At 45.7% G+C, this 22,149-nt stretch overlaps 1 protein-coding gene across 1 annotated transcript; it reads right to left on the bottom strand.

Annotated features, from left to right (window-relative positions):
- Window positions 1-2,416: 2,416 nt before the first annotated feature.
- LOC147879551 (tobamovirus multiplication protein 2A-like) lies at window positions 2,417-21,268 on the bottom strand. The gene is made up of 7 exons (XM_087371978.1): window positions 20,949-21,268; window positions 20,213-20,660; window positions 16,334-16,433; window positions 16,163-16,243; window positions 15,958-16,062; window positions 3,142-3,351; window positions 2,417-2,969 (listed from the first exon to the last, which is right to left on the bottom strand). The coding sequence occupies exons 2-7, from the start codon at window positions 20,590-20,592 to the stop codon at window positions 2,862-2,864; spliced, it is 984 nt and encodes a 327-aa protein (XP_087228104.1). The 5' UTR covers window positions 20,593-20,660; window positions 20,949-21,268; the 3' UTR covers window positions 2,417-2,861.
- Window positions 21,269-22,149: the final 881 nt, after the last annotated feature.

Below are 22,149 nucleotides of genomic sequence, written 5' to 3'. Positions count from 1 at the left end.
AGGTAGTGGACATGCCATAGTAGCTGCTTCCTACTATTGGCCTACCTATCAAATACAATCACATTGAGAAAACATCTCTAGAATAGAGTCATCATGTGTCTCAAAATACCACTAGCACTAGGGTAGTGGTCGACATGGTCCAACCTATTGATCTTTGATGTCTTTTTATCAATCTACTTGGGTTCTCGTCATCAAACCCTATTCTGTCCTATGCACCAACTGTTGCTTCAGTTGTTACAGTTGTAGAGAAAATTAAGTATCACTAGACTATTAGTTTGCTATAGCATGGTCATGAAGATGTATAGAGGGATAAGTAATAAAAGAACAAACAAGATACTAAAGGGATGAGTATAGAAGGATGAGTATTAAAAGAACTGTCATATACGGAATGGAAAGAATAAGATAGGATGAGTATTAAAAGATTAGACAAGATAATAGAGGGAAGCCAAGTTGTATTAGGAAAGAAGTGGACTCTATGCCCAACTATAGCTAACCATAGCTATGTGATAGCTCTCTCTCTCTCTCTCTCTCTCTCTCTCTCTCTATGTGTGTGTGTGTGTGTGCGTGCGCGCGCACCTCACTTGGCTAACACGGTGTAAGCATTGGAGTTGGAGCCCCCAGTTGGTTGGCTTGCTCCCAATCTCCCATCATAAAAGTATGATGATGCTATTCAATAACACATTCACAATAGCAAAACCCAAATTTTGGGGGTTCTAGCTCCTCTCAAACATTTGGATCTTCTGGAGTTTTGATTGGCCCCTACTACAAAGTACACCTAGAGAACAAGCCTTGCACAGTCACTAGTGTTCCAAACTTTGCACTGAATTTATCTTTAAAACTTTTCCAGCTACTAGTAATGGATATAGGTTGCAACAACTAAATGCACTAGGTCCTGTCTAGTCTTTGAAAGGAAGCTCTAAACGTAATTGTGGATCTTTTCCTACTACATTATGAAAGTCAAGAAATAAGGAAACCAAATCCCTTGGCAATGGTTTCATCAAGGTGGAAGGACTCTTAGGAGTTGTGTTACATCCATCACCATTGGAAGAAGGGATTCTTCCGAAAATTTTGCTAATGTTCCAAGGTTGGAACATTTTTAGCCCACGCTGAAGCCACATGGAGACATGTAGATGTTCACATAATTGTTATTGATAATATAGCACTTGATTTTCTAGGTTGCTAACATGGCAGCAAACGTGACAACAATGTAATTGGCTGCCTTGGATGCCAATATGGTCGACTCTTAATGGGGAGTCACTTATATGAGTTTTACTTCTGCCAATGTAATTGCATTAACGGTATAAACAAAATTGTGAGCCAGAGCTCCATTCTTCATTCAGCTGATTTCTGAAACACATGAACTTAAGATTTTCACCCTCTGATTCCCAAATATATAGAACTCATATCGTTGCATGACCTGCTATTTCTCAGCAACCCACTCCCACAACGTGATCCTATCTTCTTACAATTAAGAAGTCAGGACACAATATAGAGGCGCTCAGATACAACGAAAGGCAATGGGTATTACTTGACAGCTTGTTACACCTACCTTGGCTACTGCTAAGCACCAATGCTTTTAACATTTGGCTCTAACATACCGCTTAATAGGATGTTACTATGCACTGGTAAGCATTAGCTGCAGATCCTTCCAACTCATATTTGAGTCAATCCTCTCAATCAATCAGAACACAGTCAAGCTTTCCCTAATGCTTCCACTGTCAACCCTCTCAATCAATCAGAACACAGTCAAGCTTTACCTGATCCTTCCAACTCATGTTTGAGTCAATCCTCTCAATCAATCAGAACATAGTCAAGATTTATCTACCATAATGATGCTTCGACACTTGCTCCATCTGCATCACCTTGGCTGCTTAAAATTCCATATGCTTGGAAGGAGGGGGGAGGTGGCGTTGAGAGAGAGACACACACACACCCAACAGCCTAGCCTAAAATGATGACAGGCTGATTGTTACATCAAAGTATGAGTAAGGCACAACATAAACTAAGATAAATATTAACAGTACACATGAGAAGAGATCTCCTGGTCACCCATGCTACCATGATTAATATCATCTACCCAATTCGTAGTAAAACAATAATTGCAAACCTTTCAGGCTAGATACCGAACTGGAAGGAAGGGTAACAGTTCCTTTTCTTCCTGGCTCACTCTAAAGGAGAAACTAGCGGAGTGTTTGATCTTGAAGAGAGAGCATCCATTTTGGTTTTTTATTAGGTTCTACTCTGGGCAATCCATAGTCATACCCCTATACTTGAAAATCCATCCAATTTAGGAAACTTGATTTTGTGAACAAAGAATTAAACACACAAACGACCACCTACTAGGATGAGAAAAAGACCTATTATACACTCCAGCAAAAGCTCTTCACATGAGCTCTCTGAAAAAAAGATGCAACATTTCAACATATTATTACAAACTGCAATGGCGAGTGCATATTTAACTTTCACAAGTCCTTTGGTTGGATAGTGAAAATCAACATCTGATCCACACAAATTTGTTCAATTCCTTTTGATAGCTGTCCTTTTTTTGCCATAACGAGCAGGGTATGTCTCTAAAAATTGGGCATCATTTACTGTGTCCCAAATACAGCACTCCAAAGGAATCAACTTGCTACATATATAGCAAACGACCACCCTAAGATCTACAAATGCAGTACTGCCTCAGCTTAAATTTGGACATAACGCAACAAAATTCACATATGTACTTACTGCCAATCTGAATCCCCTAAAAAACTTAGAAGATGTAGACACCGAAGCAGAAAATGCATGAAAATAGACCTGTTTCTACAATCCTCTCCCACAATTGTGCTCACATTGTTTGTATGTGTTTGCAAAAACACGTTTTACATGATCGTACAACAGCCCTTCTTTTCCTCCGTCGAAGCAGCCTGTTGAGAATACCTCTTGGATTCGGTCGGATTGTAAGAAAACTCTGTAGTGTCCAACCCATACTGGGAAAGGCCAGAAAATTGGTCAACAGTTAAGAAAAATATATCTTAATATCAGAAAAAAAACAGATCGCTATAAAACAAAATTATTGATAGAACATACATCTGGGTCAAAAAAATAAAAAAGGTAAAGGTAATCAAACACGAATTAAATTTAAAATAAGAATAAATTTACCTTTTCTCTCATTCTGGTGCTCCATGCATCTGTTCGAGCAGGTCGACTATCAGAACTGGTGGTTGAAGCACCAGTCCCAGAAGTCGCTTGCCTATTCAGTAACGGTTGCCGACCTGCTCTTGGGGCGATAAACTCATCATCACTGTCATAATCCTTCTCTCGCTTGGACCCCAGTGCACGCAGAATAACAGCGAGTAATAGCGCAAAAGCCTGCCCAAGTTTGCGATAGAAGTTAAGACTGACTCTCTCTCTCTCTCTAAAGCAGATGTACTAGAGGGTTTCTTGCTGTCCCATAGACCTTTTGGTTTCCAGTGGATGTTAATAGACTGACTCTCTCTCTCTCTCTCTCTCTCTCTCTCTCTCTCTCTCTCTCTCTCTATATATATATATATATATATAGTAACTTTCACACACACACACACACACACACAAAAGAAGACGAGAAGAGTACCACAAACTGAATGGGATGAAAAGTACATGCCCCAAGAAGAGTACCACAAACTGAATGGGATGAAAAGTACATTAGCAGTATCACTAAAAAGGGAACACAAGAGCAGGTGATTCTCCGACAGACAAATGAGTTGAGGGATAGAAATATATGGATATCCGAGGAGCTCACTCCGACACAGCTCAAACAAAGGAATACTGAAAAGCACGCAAAGCGGGAAAATGGGCAGTCTACCAAGATGGACTAGCAATAATTAGAGATACCTGAAGACTCACAATCATAGACCGATGTAACGAAGGCCATTTTGATATAGGACTAGAATATGTGCACTAAATAATCTCAAGCTGAGCTTCCATGTGCACTCCTCGACCCTCTGAGATTCAAAGATGTAGTAGCTACTCTTTTCTGTTGTGTACTTTGTCTCATAGGCTTGTCAAGCCTCTTTGTGACTTTTGAGATTATTAGCTTTGTACTTTGTCTCATAGGCCCACAAGACCTTCCGAAGACGTTAATAAAACTCCCTCCCTCCCTCCCCCCCCCCCTTCTCTCTCTCTCTCTCTCTCTCTCTCTCTCTCTCTCACACACACACATACACAAACACACGAGTATGTTTATGTGTGTGCGTGTCATAGGGACGTGTGATGGTGACGTGATTAAACTAACCGCCACTGAATTTGGCCTCCTAAGGGTGCCAAGCTAGGGGCATTAATTAATGTCCAAAGGGTACCTATGAGTAAATGTGCAACAAGTGCAATTCCTGGTGCTATAAGCTTGGTTCCATTTACTAGGGTCATGTTTTAAAAAGTGATCCCCTAGAGGTTCCATTCACTAGGTGTTAGAAATGACCCAACAGAGGGTACGCACAGCGGAAGACTGATAGTAATGCCCAGGAGCTCACACAGTGTGCATGTGGGATGTGGAATCACAAACTTATTTACTTATGTGCATTCAATAGATGTGCAGACTCATCAATAGACAATGAACCAGCCAGATATAGAAGACACCAAAAATATATTTCCGTCCAAAACTATGGACACAATACAAAAGAGATAGATCCAGAGTCCCACCAATGGTGTGGTCCTCTTATCTAACCACAAGGTCCTTCTCCTATCTGCCAGCTATCTCTAGACTCGAGTCCTCGTGCTCCACCTCGAGCGTCTGTAGACTTTCCGTCTAGTGTGTTCTTCTCCACCTTACTGCATGTGAATCAGCCTAGGTGAGCAGCCCCTGCCAAGCTTTGTCTATAGCACACAGGTCCCCTTGGTCCTCTTGAATGTAGGCCCCAAGATAGCTGTTCCACTGCTCCAACCTGCTTGTGAATGGCTGCTCCAGAAGATGATGATCTCAGCACCTTGCTGCCCTAAAAGACAGCCAAGGTCCAGCCCATCCTGGCTAAGTTTGCAGCCCTTGTTGCACTCTCTCACCTCCTGTAGATAGGCCCAGAGAGTAGGCTTCCTGCTGCTCCTTTCTGCCCTGGAACTGCTGGTTGCTGGATATGAAATGAGGCCCAAGGCCTCTCCTTTTATAGGGCTCAAGGCCCTTTCAAATGGATCGACCAGCCAGCCCTAAATGGGCCGACTGGACAGACCTGGTTGGCTGGCCCAACCGACCTGGTTGGCTCAGCCCAACCAGCCCTATATAAGGGCCCTAGCCATGCCCTTTTGGGCTGCTGCTAGGCTCCCCTTTGCTGCTGCTGGAGACCCTGCTGCAGGCTGTATACCTGCCCATAGACCCCCACTATGCTGCGCTAATTCTTGGCTCCCTGATCTGCCCACACGTGTGCGCCTCAGCTCCGTACTGTTGCTGACGTCATCCGTGAGCTCATCGCCTCTTCTCTTGGGTCCCTACCGCTGTCCTCTGCTCCGCCTTATGCTCCTGCAGATCAGCCAGGTACCCTCCTTCCTTGGGATACCTCACCAACCATGAATGCTCCAGATCTGTCCCAGGTATTCTCTCTTTGGGCACATCCTGCCCTAGGTCTCTCTCCCCCACGCTCTCCTGATTTGGGGGCTTACAGATGGGGAGGTGACCTTTCCAACACTAGGGTCATGTCTTAAAAAGTGACCCCCTAGAGCCATTAAATGCCCACGTCCACCTTGGGTCAAACTTTTCCATGTGTCATGTGTGTGTGTGTGTGTGTGTGTGTGTGTGTTTCAGCTGTATGTCTGACTTGTGGCACCTGTGTGTCTCATCTGGAAGCACCTAGAAGATCCTAGAACCCAATCCTGCTGTTCTAGGTCTTCATCCCTACCAAGCAGTCTCTTCTTGAGGGCGTGCGGAATTGTGGAGCTCCCCGTTGCTGGCTGAATGCGCTTTTGCTGATTTCTCCGCGACAGATCTTCTCCTAGTGGTGTTTCGTGTTGCTGGCATGCTCCCTGGGCCTGGGTAACTTCATTCTGGGCCTTTTCGGGTGGTTTTCTTGACATTCTCCACGACAAATTGCTGCCTTTTCACTGTCTGAAGCCATAACCTTGGTCGCCTATCTTCTAGCTCCTGTTTGGTGCTGTGCGCACTGAAATCGGTGGGTTGCTATTGGCTGAAATCACCAGTTGGGTGGGCGGCTTCATGGCTGGTTGGTTGCTGATTGCTGGTCGACTCTTTTTGTGATTCATTCTGGTGCTGGAAGGCAGTCAGGGTCAGCCTACTCCTGCCAGAATCTGCTGACTGCTCGTCGACCATCTACTAGGGCAGTTCCAAGTTGGAAACAGGCTCCATTTGTTGGTCGAACTCTTACATGGTTCTCCTGGTGTGTTCATTTACTGTTTTTGCTGAGCTTTGGAAGGTTGGTTGCCCTGCCATTAGCCCAGGAGAGGATTGGGACACTGGTTGTGTTACTCTTCCTGGGGGAGCAGTGGCAAGCCTTGGACTCAGTGATGGCCTTGATTTGTGAGGATGCATTGCTTGGTATGATGTTGGATCATTCCGTTTGTGGTATGCTTTGCTACTGAAGGGAACCAAGTGGATAACACTGGGTGTTGGTCACTTGCACAGCCACTGGTTGGCATTGTACCGGGTTGCACCTGCGGGTGAGTTCGGGAAGGGAGTCCCTGGTAATTGAGCTAACCAGTAAATAAAGAAATACCACAAGTGGCGCCAAGTGTTGGGGCCAACAGGTGTCACTACGTATGCTTATTGAGTAGGGGCATTCTAGCATCCCTTGTTTCTGTGATTCAGTGATGCTATGCTGTGGAATTGTATGCTCTCAGTATTGTATTTGGCAATGGCAATGGAATATGATGGTTGTATTTTGGTGTTGTGAGCAAGTAAAGTAAGATCTACAGCCCTTTGACAGTCAAAGGCCAATTACGGAGCACGTGCGTGTGTGCGTATGTATGTATCTATCTATGTTGTCTATGCGCAAATGATGTGCATGTGCGCACACCCAAGGCTGAAGCTGTGGCAATATTTGGTGTATGTGAACCATGCCCAAGATCCTCTGAATATTAAGGTGAATTAGTGCATGCCGTGATTCTAGTTGGCGTCATACATTACTAGTGAATACCTCATATGCAGCCGCTCACTCTCGTAAAGTGCACGTCTAAGTAGCAGCCCAGGGGCTAGAGGTATGTGCTACTCCGCTAAAATGGCATTGGCCCCCCAACTGGCCCAACCATTTTGAGGAGGGGCGTACTAGAAATCGACCAACAGAGGGTACGCACAGCGTAAGACTGATAGAATAGCCCAGGAGCTCACACACTGTGTGGTGTGGGTGGAATCACAAACTTCTTTACTTGATGTGCTTCACATAGATGTGCTGTGCAGACTAGCAAATAGACAGTGAGCCAAGCCAGATAGAATCCACCAAAAGAATATATTTCCGTTCAAAGCTATGAACACAATACAAAAGATAGATCCAGAGTCCCACCAGCATGTCCTCCTCTGATCTTACCAAAAGGTTCTCCTACTATCTGCCAGGTACCTCTAGATCTCTGAGCCCGTGTGCTCCACCTCGAGCGAATGTAGACTCTCTGTCCAAAGATCTCAGCACATTGCTGCCCTGGTAGACAACCTAGGGTTCAGCCCGAAGTGAGCTCAGTCTGCAGCACCTCTGGGCCTCCTTTGCCTCCTGGTTGTAGGCCTAAGGATGAGGCTCTTGCTGCTCCTTCTGCTCCTCTGCTTGCTGATCTCTATGAAGCCCCAAAGGGGCCCTTTTATTGGAGCATTACCCCCTCTACCCACCGACCAGCAGGCCGACTGACCGATTTTGCTGCCCAGGGGCTCTCCTTTTTAGGCCCTTTGCAGGCCCTGATTGGCCGACCTACTGTCTGCCTGCCCACCAACCTGTGGGGCTCTATAAAACCAGTCCTCTGGCCCTTTATTCCATCTAGGGGGCCAGCCCCTTTGTCTGCCCTCTTGCTGGCCTGGTTGGCTGGCTCCAACCAGCCCCATCCAGTGCCGACCCAGCTCCTACTGCCCCCACCATGTTTGAGCCATGTTTCCAGCTCAATCAGCTCCGTACATGCTGCTCCACAGACCCGTACAGTTGCTGTGAGGTGCTGTACATGTGGCAGCCTCCTTTCTCTCTCTTCTCTGGGCATTATTTGCCCTAGGTCTCCCCCCCCCCCATGGTCACCTCATTTTTGGGGGCTTACAGACGGGGAGGTGACCTTCCAACAGGGCAACCACACCTAAATCTATGCAATGGTCTGCTGGACCTCCTCATCAAGGAACAATGTGTGTAGAATCCTCACCCCTTTCTGAGGGTTCCCCTGCCATTGCTATTCCACACTTAGTGACACCAAGTCTTCAACTCCGCTGGTGACTAGGCTACCCTCTAACATACTTTTGACCATCCAATCGGCCCCCTCAAAAGCTTGGAAGAGCTTTGAACTTGACAATTGCCAAACGTCATGGGTTTATTTAAACTTGTGACTTAGCCCATGTACTTCGTTCAAAGATACTACGTCGAGAGATTCATGCGGCTCTCGAAATGGATACCTCGACAAAGAATCCATCTAGTAATTCTAACATTGTATACAATTGTCTCTAGGGCTGACCCATGAGTTTTCCAACTTCACCATAGCACACTTCTCTATGGCTATTGGCTCCCTAGTTTCTAGCACAAAATCCTTCATTGAAGCTACGACAACAATCTTTAGTGTCATGTATTGGGCAGCTGGACAAGTTGCCTCATTGCTTAGCTGCACCAATGATATCAAGCACGCAACTCTCGAGCTACACAATGGCTGAGCCAAAGAAGATGAGGGGCTATATACTGAGTACATTGCACACAAGTTGGTACCCTAGCCCCAATCTTGGCAAAGCTATCCAATGAAGCAGCTTGCACCGGTTTCCCTCACGCCTAGACCATCATTCTCCCAATCCACAAGGCAGAGGATCCCATGATTCTAGAAACCTACAAGGCCATGTTACCACCAAGACTTATGCAGTAGCACTTGACACCCATGTTTGTCGAGTTTCAAACTGTGAGGGATTCATAGAGATGGGGCAAAGCACACTCTTTGGACAGATCACGCTACACCGGACACATTGAGAGCTGTCATTGAGGAGACTCAAGCACGGGAACAGAGAGTCTATTGCTGCTTTGTGGATTTTAGACACTATAACACGAGCCCGACTATTTAAACCACTACTTTACTCGGGGTACTCTCAAGACATCATATGAGCATGTACTAGATAGAGTCAAGACACCCAGTAGGAATCTCCTTGAAGACTTTATCACTAACTGTAACAGCCATCTAGTAGCAAGTGCACAATGCATAGAGTAGTCTACTTAAATCACCTATTAAGATAAGAGAATATTAATGGTGGGTTTACCTTCCCATCTCTATTGGAGTCCACGAACTCTCTTAAGGCCATGGCTAGCCGTGTAGCCTTTGATGGGACCTGGTCCCAACCATACAACTAGGCACTTACCTAGAGTGCTAGCCATTGGCAAAAGTACATCTACCCCATCAGACTTGAGTAAACTTTGCGCTCCCCCTTAATGTCTTGCCTCTCCTCATTCCCACCAATGATGATGGCTATGTTTGACCCCATTGACTAAGCAGCTTAAACATGACACAAGTATCTATATATTTTACTTGCACGCACTCATGCCAAACACAATGAGCGTGTACTAGAAAGGCAACTTCAATTATCACAATATGTGCCTTGTCAAACCTATGTGTGATGAATGCTAGTGATGTTCATTGTGCGGTACTACACAATCTATATTACTCCCTATCTAAGGCCCCAAAAAAGTCCCCTCACTCAAATTCCAACAAAGATCATCCTGCTCCAGCTCATAATGTCTTGCCTCATCCTCATTTCCACCAATGATGATGGCTATGTCTGTACTAGAAAGGCAACTTCAATTATCATGATATGTGCTTTGTCCAACATACATGCAATATGCATGGCTCATTTGGCGGTACCACACATATCTATACTACTCCCTGTCGACGCCTCCAGCAAAGTCCCCTCACTCAAAATTGGTCACGCAAGCTTCCAACCATCGGATGCACCACTCGCCCCTCGTCTCCATGAAAGTGGCTCGATGAGCGTAAGTGTTCGATTATTAAGGTCACCTCCACATGTCAACAACAAAGGCTGCCTGTATGTCCTTGATTACGGCGATGTATATATCCCATCCAAGTTCCCATGGAGAGGGCCAATGGATTGGGGCAAGACAGCACAAATGGAATTTGGGCTCTAGGCCATAAAAATTTTGTTGCATTGTCCTATGGTGACGGGGGCAAAACACCTGTAACAAAATATCATGGGCTGAAACATGGAAAGCATGAAGGAATTTCATCTTGGCCAGAATGTTGGCTGCCATTTAGGCAAGTCTACTGCCTGCCATGTGGGCAGCAAGGGTGGCGAGCGACATGGGCTAGGTGGTCCTAGTAAAGGGGAGGAATAGGCTAAATAGAGAGCCTATATAGGCTACCAAGATGGGCCAACAAATAAAACTGTGCTGAAAGCTAGATTTGTGATGGCAGATATTGATCATAATATAATAACAATTGTCACAGAATACAAGACCGCTACCACACAAATTCAGAATACGATGTTAAGCTTTTTCTTGCTAGAGCCAATTTCCAAACGTCTCCATTGAGTTGCTTGCTTGTTAAAATCCATTTTCTTCCCAGTAATTGCCATACCTTCTGCAACATTTTCTACATGACTAATTCTCTTATTTTTCCCTCATCCTTTGGGATATTCACTGCCTTTGTTCCCTACAGCTCCGTCCATTTATTACCTTCTCTATACATCCTTTGTTTTTTGTTGCCTCCATAGCTATGTACAAGAGTTTATTTGCATCCATCTTAGCTACTTTGCTAAGGTAGGTACAATGCTTCTCCTTCCAAAGATATCATTCTTGTCTCTGCTAGCATGATGAGTAGAGGGGTTGCACTTTGACCCCCAACTCACCTATTGAAAATTCTTAAGTGTATTGTTTCTATTCTTTTCTAAAATGCTCTGGAGAGAGTCCAAGCGCCCAAGCTTGACAACCATAAATAAATTGTACATGCATGCTATATGCTCTCATCCATTCTTCTAGTTCATCTATGAATAGATTTAACAGGGTTGGCGAAAGGGTGTGTCCTTGTTTGGGCCCTAAGTCCCTACTTATGATTATGTTTTCCTTTGAGTTTGATCCATCCTCTACTGACTTCGCCAATTCAGCTAGTACCTTTTTGTATAGTCTAAGTGAGTCTCAGTTCTTGAAGTATTTGTAACTTTCCCATAATTACTACATCAAAGGCTTTCTTGAAATCCACAAAAGAACTATAGATGGCTTTTCTCTTACCCTTGACTCCCTCTGTTGCAGCAACCAAGTGGTGAACCATTGTGTGTTAAGGCCCAAACCCACTTGCGGTCGTGCTCTTATTCCCTTTTCTTCTACCCATTTACTAGTTTTCTTTTCAAATTGGCGCCATATAGCTTAACTATTAAGTTGGTAAGAGCTGTTAGCATGATTGTTTTATGATTTTTTGCTTCCTTCTTGTCTCCTCCCTTCTAGACTGGCATGTCAAAAAATGAAATCCCACCAGAGAGTATCCCGCAGCACAAGACTGATAGATAGCCTTGGAATTACACGCGGAAGTATTTTACTATGGAATCAAACTTCATCAAGATGAGTGTACTTCACAACCATTCATGTGTGTGCAGACTAGCAAATAGGCTATGCTCAAATACAATCCAGAAGCAACTCTTATATATTTCCGCCCGTCCATAAACTGGACAAGATACAATACCAAAAAGGTTCTTCTACTATATGCCTGGCACCTCTAGATCTCAGAGCCCGCGTGTTCCACTGAGCGTATGTAGACTCTCTGTCCAAAGGATCCCTTCCACCTTGCTATTCGGAAACTCAGCCTAGGTGGGCACCTTCTCCGAGCTTAGTCTGCAGCTCTCCAACCTACTTTTCTCTTCCTCGATGTAGGCCCAAAAGATGGCTGGTTTACTGCTCCTTGCTGCTCTTCGAAGGCTGCTGCAAGTGATGAGTTATGAGCCCAAATGGCTCCTCTTATATAGGACCCAAGGGCCCTTCAAAAAACCAATTAGTAGAGCCTGTAGAGGGAGAAATGGCCAACCCAAGCATGCCCCCCTTCCCAGAAAACCGACTAACCAACTTTTGGGGTCTGTTCAACCAACCCGGTTGGCTGGCTCCAACCAGCCCCTATATAAGGGCAAGGGCCTGCCCCCTCAGCCCTTTCTTTCTAGCATGCTTTACCCTGCTAGTACTGCCAGCCCCAAAGGAGCTCCATACCCTGCCACAGCCAATCGCCTATCAGCCTCTGGTATTCCTGCCTTTTGCCAGAACTCCATTCCCTTGCTGACGTCACTGCGCTGATGCAGATCTACCCAGACAACCAGGTACCTTTGCTGCCCACATGGCAGCCCATGTGCTGCCTATGTGGCAGCCCCATGCTAGTCTTTTCTCTATGGTCCATCCCCCCGATGCCCTCCTCATATGGAGGCTCACAAGTGGGGAGGTGGACAGACCTATTCCAACACCCCCTCTTACCGACACGCATTGGCCCAATCCCAAACCATCGATGAAGATGCTCCAATAGCTCTGGTGTTGTAACCTATGGAATACTCAGGTGTCTGCCATGGTCTTCTCCGGGCTTTTCAACTAGTGGCTCTTGATCCACTAGATCCGGTTCTGCTTTCGCACACCAGTCTCATACACAGGTCCATATTTGGATGCACCTGATGGCACCACCATCTTCAGTCACGAACCCGCCTCTAAACTCGAGCTCTCTAGGTAACATCCTCCAACTGTCCCCCTCATGATGGGTGAACAGCCTGAAGTCCTCCAAGCAGCAAGCTCTCAGAGTCTGTTTCACCTTGCCCTCCGTCTCGCTAGGTTCTGACCTTGAGTCTTCAGGTCCCGTCGACGAATCTCCCTCTGCTTCAACAACACGAGCCAAGAACCCATATGACTTCAGGCACTCATCACTATCCATCATCTAAACTCGAGCTCTCTAGGTAACATCCTCCAACTGTCCCCCTCATGATGGGTGAACAGCCTGAAGTCCTCCAAGCAGCAAGCTCTCAGAGTCTGTTTCACCTTGCCCTCCGTCTCGCTAGGTTCTGACCTTGAGTCTTCAGGTCCCGTCGACGAATCTCCCTCTGCTTCAACAACACGAGCCAAGAACCCATATGACTTCAGGCACTCATCACTATCCATCACCTTCACAACAGATCTCGACTCCTCTTCTAACCAATCCTCAATGTCTGACATTCTAACAGTCACCACATATCCAAGTAGCACATGGAATGGCCACCAAGAAAAGTTCTCCTACCGCCACCTGGGCAACAGATCCTGACTCCTCTTCTAACCAATCCTCAATGTCTGACATTCTACCAGTCATCACATATCTAACCTCAGCAGCACATGGAATGGCCACTAAGAGGATTTAGAGTGTCATACACCTAGGTACAATCCTTCAGACACTTGCCTAAACCTGAGCCTCCCGCCTGAGTACAATCCTTCAGACACCAAAGCTAATTGCTCCGAGCAATGAATCAAGTTTGTCCTTCAGCAAAGTCTTTGCCTTCTAGCTCCACTTCCCGAGAACTTCCATCAGGGCTCTAATACCATGTTAGAAAATGAAATCCCACCAAAGAGTATCCCGCCACGGAAGGCTCATAGATAGCCCAAGAATTACATGCGAAAGTGTTTCACTGTAGAATCAAGCTTGTATGTACTTCAGCACCATTCATGCATGTGCAGACTAGTAAATAGACTGCTCAAAGACAATATAGAAGCACTCTTATATATTTTCGTCAATCCACAAACTGGACAAGATACAATACCAAAAAGATTCTCCTAGTATATGCCTGGCACCTTAGATCTCTCTGAACCCGTGTGCTCCACTGAGCGTATGTAGACTCTCTGTCCAAAGGATCCCTTCCACCTTGCTGAGGTATGCTTGCTGCTCATAATCAACATGGGAGAAAAAGAAAGCCAATGACAATGATGACGATGACGATGGCGATGAGAAAGGCGAAGAAGAAGAAGACAAAGAAGAGAGAGAGAGAGAGAGAGAGAGAGAGAGAGAGAGAGAGATGTATTAACCTATGCAAGAGGCATCATGGGCCTATGAGACAAAGCACACACAAAAAGGGTGAACACCAACATCAGTTATAAACTGAGAGTCTCTTGGGAGTGTGTATACCACTCCAAAAGTTATAGATTAGCTATGATCTACTACGACATATAATCAGCCTGCATTACATCAATTTAAGACTAAGAGTCCTTGGGTTTGGTTTTGAAGTCTTTGATAGGTGTTTTTCCATCTCTATAGACAGCCCATTTTCCTTCGTTACGAGCGTTCTTTACTTTGTTCAATTCTATGGCTTTCATCTTGAGCTCAGTCAGGGAGAGCTCCTCCAAAATCCATATCTTGGTGCCTCTAAGCTTATTGTCTTGCATGGGCATTGAGAATCTTGCTTCTTGCCTTCTTATCATTGAGAACCACTTTGGCTTGTGTTCCAATAGGGCAGCACACGCAATCTGAGTGGTTGCTACTATAATGTTATCAATCTGTCCTGCCAGGTTCCCTTCATGCCAACCTTCAGGTAGTCCTCCAATGCGTAGACCGAGCATTAGCAACCCTCTTTTCCTGTTAAAGAACTTCTTCATATACCTCGCTTTTGTTGATTTTATTGTCCATTGTTGCTGAAATTTCCTCTTTTATCGATTTGACCTGATTGGTGACCATGTCCTGGACTATGGTCACCAACTGTGGTGCAAGTACTGCTTCACTATGTATCTGCAATACCTCTTGTATGATTTCTTTTTTGCCATTGCTCTCAATCTCTTGTACTTTCTTCCCTAGGGAAGCAACCATGAGCCTGGGCTCTCTTCTTTATTGCTGTAAGTAGTAAATCCGCTCATGTGGATTTGTGCCAATCCTTCGCTTGAAAGTCAATGCGTAAGGGCTGGGTGTTGCTGCAATGGTAGAGTAGAGGGCTAGCTGGTCAGGGTAGAAGCAAATAGTTGTCTTGGGAAAATCCATATTGGCCGCCTTCATAAAACTGAAAACCCCTTTGCTAGAACTAACCCCCAAGCTGGGCTAGGGGCTCAGCCCGGCATGGGGTGATAAGAACTGCGAAAAAGGCGAAGATGCAGAGCTGCTCCTCTGGTGGGCTGCAAGTGTGGAGGCGGCTCACTGCACCTCCTCTTTCTTCTATTACGCGCTGCTACAGGCGGGTCAAGGGATGGGGCTGGGGGGGCGGGCTACGACAAGAGGAGCAGATGGGCTACAGGAGGGCTACGAAAGGTGCAGACGGGAGATACGCAGGGAGCAAACGGGGGCTACGAGAGGGACAAGGCTGGGACGGGCTACGATGTGAAGAGCAAACAGGAGGAGAAGACAGGGCGAGGGGCAGACGGGAGAAAGAAAGAAAGAAAGAAAGCTTATTAAAGTCTACGAAAGACCGATGGGTCTATGAGACTGGTAGAAAACCTGATACAACAAGCAGAAGGGTGGAGTTACCAAGCAAGCGTCATCACCCATGCTGGGTGCTAAGTCCTAAAAAAATAGTCATATATCATCAGTAGTGGCATCATCATCATCCTCATCAGCACAATGTGGTCTCATAATGGGGAGAGAGAGAGAGAGAGAGAGAGAACACATCAAATATGACAGAGAAAGAGAGAGCACATCAAACAAGAAAGATTATCATCGAGCATAGACACACTTTAAGTACAGTAGATAGATTATCATCGCGCATTGAGTTCAGCAGATAGGATCAAAAGATTCTGCCTCAGTATTCATGGTGATGTTCACCCATTCCCTTTTCACTTCCAGTACAAAGTTAAAGAACCCCCTTTTTCACCTTTTTCACCCTTCTCTATGACACGGACATGACAGTTTCACCAAAATATCGCATAAGAGCATTACCTGCACTATCACTGCCCCCAAAGCCACCCACTTAAATATATCAATCTGATCTTCAATAAAATCTTCTATGCTGTCTAATCTCCCAGTTGAGTCATCTGGAATCACCTGCAGAATAGATTCAACTTACTTTTAAGTAAAGACATATTCTAAAGACAACCAAGCCAAGATAAGCTTATTTAAGACCAGCATGGTTTCGAATGTTCACCTCTTGCCAGCTAGAATCAAAGAATATAAATGCAGCCAGGGCAAGTTCTAAAATCATGAAAAGCCCAACAAAAATGGAATACTGTTTTCGTGTTAAGTGAACCAAATCTTGAATTAACAGAAAAAGCTCCAATATTAGCAATTTAACACTGAAAATAAAAGGAGCGGATACACAAGAAAGACAGCATCCATTTGCTGTGGCAGCCGCGATGTAGCCAGAACAAGTGATCAATGTTATAATGACCCCAACACCTATAAACACATATAAAAACCTGCAAAATCCAGTTCAGTAGGTTAGAGAGCAAACCTTCTAGCCAGAGAAATATGCCTTTAACGCTCTATTGCAAATTAACCCTTTCTCTAACATCAACTTTGGATTAAATTTGGCCAAGAATGCAAAACCAGACAGGTCAATATGTTCCTTTTTTTCTTTGACCACATCATGAGCTGTATAAAAGTATTACCCACCAAAGTCAAATACTATCCACTTCCCTGAATCAGTTCACGAGCACGTTCACATGAATAACATAAGGACTTCGGGACTTCCCTAGTCCCAGCTTCAGCAGAAGGGATTTCATGGCATCATCAGCCCATGGCATGCTCCCTACATGGGAGTTGGACCTTGGACACTTGGCAGCAAGCCCACCGAGCTTCTTCAGGGCTCTTCCAGCATCAATATGCCCACTTGGCAACCAGTCAGGCTGCCAGCATTCACATCATTACAGGGACCTTCAACAGGTACAGGTCAGCCCAGACAGGTCGCATCCGCACAGGAACCATCAATATCCAACCAGCAGCTAGTCACAGCAGGGACAAGTGAACAAAGACAATACACTACCACGTGGCTGCAGGCTGCCATATCATAACCGCTGATGCATCAGCAACCAAACAACAGCGGATCTGCCAGCCCTGACAAGATTGCAGCACCAGCAGGGCACAGCAGAATCAGGGGAGACAGAAACCAGTTGGGTATTGTACAGACAACGTTGGTTCTGTAAATGACCAAGATTGCAGCACCAGCAGGGCACAGCAGAATCAGGGGAGACAGAAACCAGTTGGGTATTGTACAGGCAACGTCGCTTCTGTAAATGACCAAGCGTGCTACATTCCAGCCTCCAGGACAGGTTGGCCTACAGCAGGAGGACTGCAGCCTCTGCAAGGCACCCCTCACCTTCATTGTGGAGAACAGATCTGCCAGCAGCAGCAGCAGTAGATTTCAAGCTTCCACAGGAATCAGTTTGAGTAGCACCATTCCCCAGTTGTAAGGACTAGGAGAGAAGATTCATTGCATCTCTCTCCAGTCTCCCCTCACGGAGGCTCCACCAACATCAATAGAACACAGTCAGGCTCTATCCATGCCTCACTAGCATGAGACACAGTTCAGAGTCGTTTCCACTTCTTTTCTTTTTTTGTTGTGGGGGGGGGGGAGACAGAGACAGAGACAGAGAGGCCTGCGGGCTAGTGAGAGGTCAGCTTAGCTCATGTGCATGTTACAATACAGCAAGCAGTGCAACAGACAGGCCCACTAACTGCCACATCATCGTCAGCCATCAGCAGCAGGCCCCTATCTGGTCCAGCTAATCCACACCAGGTTGAATTTCGATGGGAAGGGACAGCCTATCATGATCTTCAGCACTCAGCAGCTCTCCACTACGCCCATGAGAAAGCAGCCCCATTGCAGCCAGTGCTGGGAGTAGGAGAGAAGGAGCAGTCCCTTCATCCACAAATTACAATTGTACAGACAGCCTGTTGATATCTAATACAGAAATACACTACGGCGCGACCTGCAGCCACAAGTGAGGCTCTGGTGAATTGCCAAGAGGGACTTATATAGATAATAGGGCTAGAAGCCCCCAGATCTAACCGACCAGATCAAGCGCTGGCTAACCAGACCCCTACCCCCAGCCAGCCTAACATGGTCTGCACGGCCAATTGGCCCCAGACAACACAGCCAACAAGCCCTGCTGTATGGCCAGAACCTCCAGCTCTAGCCAGCTGCTCCTGGCCTTTGCCAATCTGCAGTAGGCCTAAAAATGGGTCCTGGCAGCCCTTGTTGCTCCTGTGCTAGCCTTTCTGCCCCATGTGCTGCTCTTGTAGGCTCTGCTGGTGCCAAAACGTCAGCCCTCGGGCCTCATCCAAGGCCTTATGTTGCTTCTGGGCAACCCTTCCATGCAGCCACATCCTGCTCACATGGCAACCTGAATGCTGCCCATGTGGCAGCCCTTTCTTCTCTCTCAGATCTGCCCGTGCAGCAGCTTTCTTGTCTGCCCATGTGGCTCTCAATCCCTTTTCTGTTACAACTCACCTCTCCGATGTGTTGGAAAAGACAGGGTAGTTGCTAGCAATAGGCCAGCTCCCTTACCGGAAGATCTGCCCCAGATCATAAGATGCAAGTACAAAAGCTGCCAACAGATGTACCAACACCTTCACTAAACAACCACTAAGGTAAGGGACCAAATCCGGCTCCAGTTGCTGCACTCTCTAAGTAGCTTCAGAGAGTGCAGCAAGCTCACATTCCTCCAAAAATCCACTCAACCAGAATCTTGAACCAAATAAGCACTCCCTATCACACAGCTCTCCAATCTCTAATATTGAGTCGCTCACATTCCTCCAAAAAAAAAAAAAAACCACTCGACCAGAATCTTGAACCAAATAAGCACTCCCTATCACACAGCTCTCCAATCTCTAATATTAAGTCTTCAACCCAACCTTGCCTATGGTTGAAGTCTTCAGTGTCACCTTCAACTCCACAGAGCAATGTACAACACCAACCAACAGAAGGTTCCGAATGTTCTGCCAAGAAAACTCCACCTAGTTTGCTTGGAGGAATTTTCACCCACCACCCTAACATCGAGTGCCAAGCATGCTACTATGTTCAACATACATACATAAAGAGATTGTCAACCCTTAGAAGTTCTTTGTTGTTGAAACAAGCCAAATATCTCCCAAAAGTACTTCCCTCGGCCCATCCCTGAGCCAATACTTCAATTAGAGCAAACTTCGTCCTTAAGTAGCCATTTCCATCGTCATCACTGATGAAGAGCTCAGCCTCATTCTTAACATTCTCTGGGCAACCTCCTGCATTTCTCTTGCATACCTTTACTTTTACCTTTACCATTGGTGGTAGCATTAAATGCCCTCTTATTGACACCATTCCCGAACAGTCTCTCCCTAGCTTCCTCCTAGATAAAAAAGGTTTTCAGCTTCTTAAAACTTTCAGTCTCTCTCCAATGTTAAGCATCGTCAATAGCCCAATGGAGCTCCTACCCAATTCATTCTTTAACACTCTAATCTTAAAGAGATGCCCTCAAACAAGATACATATGTGTCCATACATCCTTACACGCTAATCATGAAGTACCACCAAAATAGTAAATATTCCCTCCAACGACGAAAAGCCCTCTAGCAAAACTATGCAAAATTCCTCCTCCCTAACCTATACCTAGTTAGCTACTCTAATAACTATAACCAAAGCCTAATTAGCCAACCATATAATGCCAGTACAAAAAGGCAGATGCATGCTATGTTGCTTCTTTACTAGCCAGAAGATTGTAGCTCTAATGAGAAAACGATTAAACTTGTGCTTTGAGATGCACTTGAGTTTCTAAAAGATCATTTCTACTATTTCAACCTTTATACAGGACGAGGTAAGCATGGAAAGGTGTTCCCCTCAATTGCAGCCCATATAGACTATTCAAAATTGTTAGCTGAGTGGCCACGACTCGCCATTAATGTCAACCGCTTTGGGCAGTCTCACAATGATCCCGTCTGCTTTCATATGCATTGGCATGCACCCCATGTTACTTGGCATCACCCAAAGAGGCAAGGAATGTCAATACTTCATCAAATTAAGTCCACATCGTTTGCTTTTAAATACATGAAACAATTCTTAAAACAGTACACTCAAGAATTCTTTTTTCAGACAGCTTACGAGCAGGCGCTGTAACACCTTGCTTCCTACCTACCACGAGTTATTTATTGCCAGTTCAAATCACATAAAGCGTCGTCTCATACGAGGGGACATGAACTACAGAATGAATCAAATAACTCACCAAGCAGACGGGAGGCGACTCCAGAATGACGACAATGGCCTGAGCTCAGACTTTGGATCTTTCTGAAGTAGAGCTCTCCTCAGCTGAAGCACACTAACACCACCCACTGCTGATTGTTTCTCGGCATTTTTAAAAGGCAGCAGGCCTGGTGGGGACCGATATTTTAGGAAGCTCTCTTCTGAAGATGGAGGTGGGGGGGAAGAAGGCGGAGGGGGGGAAGGAGGAGGTGGGGGAGGCGGAGGAGGGGACACAGATGACGATGAACTGTTACTCCAAGTGATAACCATGTAAATACCATAGCCGATCATGGCCAGCCCAACTAGCGCGAACAGAAAGTTTATTATTTTCAGCAAAACCTGAATGAAACCTCTACAAGTCATTTCTGATAATTGTGTTGTGAACAGGCAATACCCTCTGCTGCTTAGGTTTCAACTGTACAGAAAAATATCTGCAAAAACACGCGTTTTCTCGTTAAACATAGTGACCTATCAAGTTAAACAATGACATTTCGATCTTTGAAACAACGACCCATAAAGCTAAAATGGGTGCGGGAAGGAAAGGAAGGGTAAACCAATCAATGTACTATGCGAAAGCGACAGCATCTGTGGCCAGGCTAATGGGAAGGGAAGAGGGAAAGTGCTAAGCGGCCTTTCGCCTCAAGCTTGAAACAGTGATAGCCTCAGCGGACGCGCTACTGCGGGTTGGGCAAGAGGAGCCAAAACGAGGATGAGAATACCTGTTAGCTGCGATGATCCAGCCAATCGCAGGCGCAGAGTTCGAAAAGGCTGCCGAAATGTTAGGGTTTCGAAGGGGCGAACGCTGGGCGATGGCCGGTAGGGTTTCAAAGCAAAAAACTTACAAAAAAGCCGAGGGAGGAGTTTCAATGTGAGGGAAAGGAGGGGCAAATGGGGGAGGAAGTGGAGCCGATCATGCTGGGAAGGAGGGAGGCATATTGTGCAAGAGATGGCGATGCTAACATGGATCAGAAGGAGGAGCTCGGATGCTGTGTAGCTATGGCGGACAAGCACAAATCTCCATTCTGAAGAAGAAGATGAAGAAGACGACGATGAAGAAGATGAAGCCCAATAAATCCAAAAAATATTTACTTATTTAATTCATTCTAAAGGAATTCCAAAAACATCTTGCCTGCTATTCGACGCGTGGCTTCTCCTCCCCCAATCGTTCCCCGCCGCGTGTCAACCCCTGACCCCGTCCTTGCTGTACCTCCGCAGCTTTCAGCCTCAGCCGTCGATTCGCTCCGCATCGGACGGCCGCCCTGCGCTGACGCCTGCCTATCTGGCTAAGATTAAAGTTGGGAATTTATCCTTCTTTAGCTTTTGCCCTTACTGTATTTATTATAGCTTTTGTCTCGTCTTTCTAAATGGGACTATCACAACCTACATGGATCTTCACTACCTTTGATCGTACTTCTAGAAAATTTGGATACTCCCCACGCAAAATAATAAACACACTCTTGTTCTCATTCCAATGCCAACATTCCAACTTGTCTTTCTTCATAACAAGCCTTTAGGTGATTTGAAATTCACCCAAAATCTTGAGGAATCACATAGGAGGAACCCACACTTGTTAAAACAGAATGCATGTATTGCACACATTGATCATTGCACTAACTTTATGCTACCTACACATTAGGGACTTAAACCAACCATTCTAATGCAACCAGCCCCACATACCCACCCTACTGGCCGCCTTAAAGCATCATACACACAACTATAAACAAGAGTGAAGGGATTGGTGGCACAATCTATCAAGGTAATTGTGGAGAATGAGGGAGAATGTGCCCAATTGCTCATAATGAGAAAGAGAGTTAAAGGGGGATATTGTGTATGCTAGGGAGCTAGAGAGAGAAGGGGGGGACGTGGCATTCGAAGATGAGAGTTTTCATCCCTCCCTACTCCTTAACTCACTAGCTTCGC

This window comes from Dipteris shenzhenensis, chromosome 33 (assembly GCF_047967505.1).
Source record: "Dipteris shenzhenensis isolate YYH24624 ecotype China chromosome 33, Dip_SZ_1.0, whole genome shotgun sequence".
In the NCBI taxonomy this organism is placed as follows: domain Eukaryota; kingdom Viridiplantae; phylum Streptophyta; class Polypodiopsida; order Gleicheniales; family Dipteridaceae; genus Dipteris; species Dipteris shenzhenensis.
This window is presented reverse-complemented; position numbering and strand designations above follow the sequence as displayed.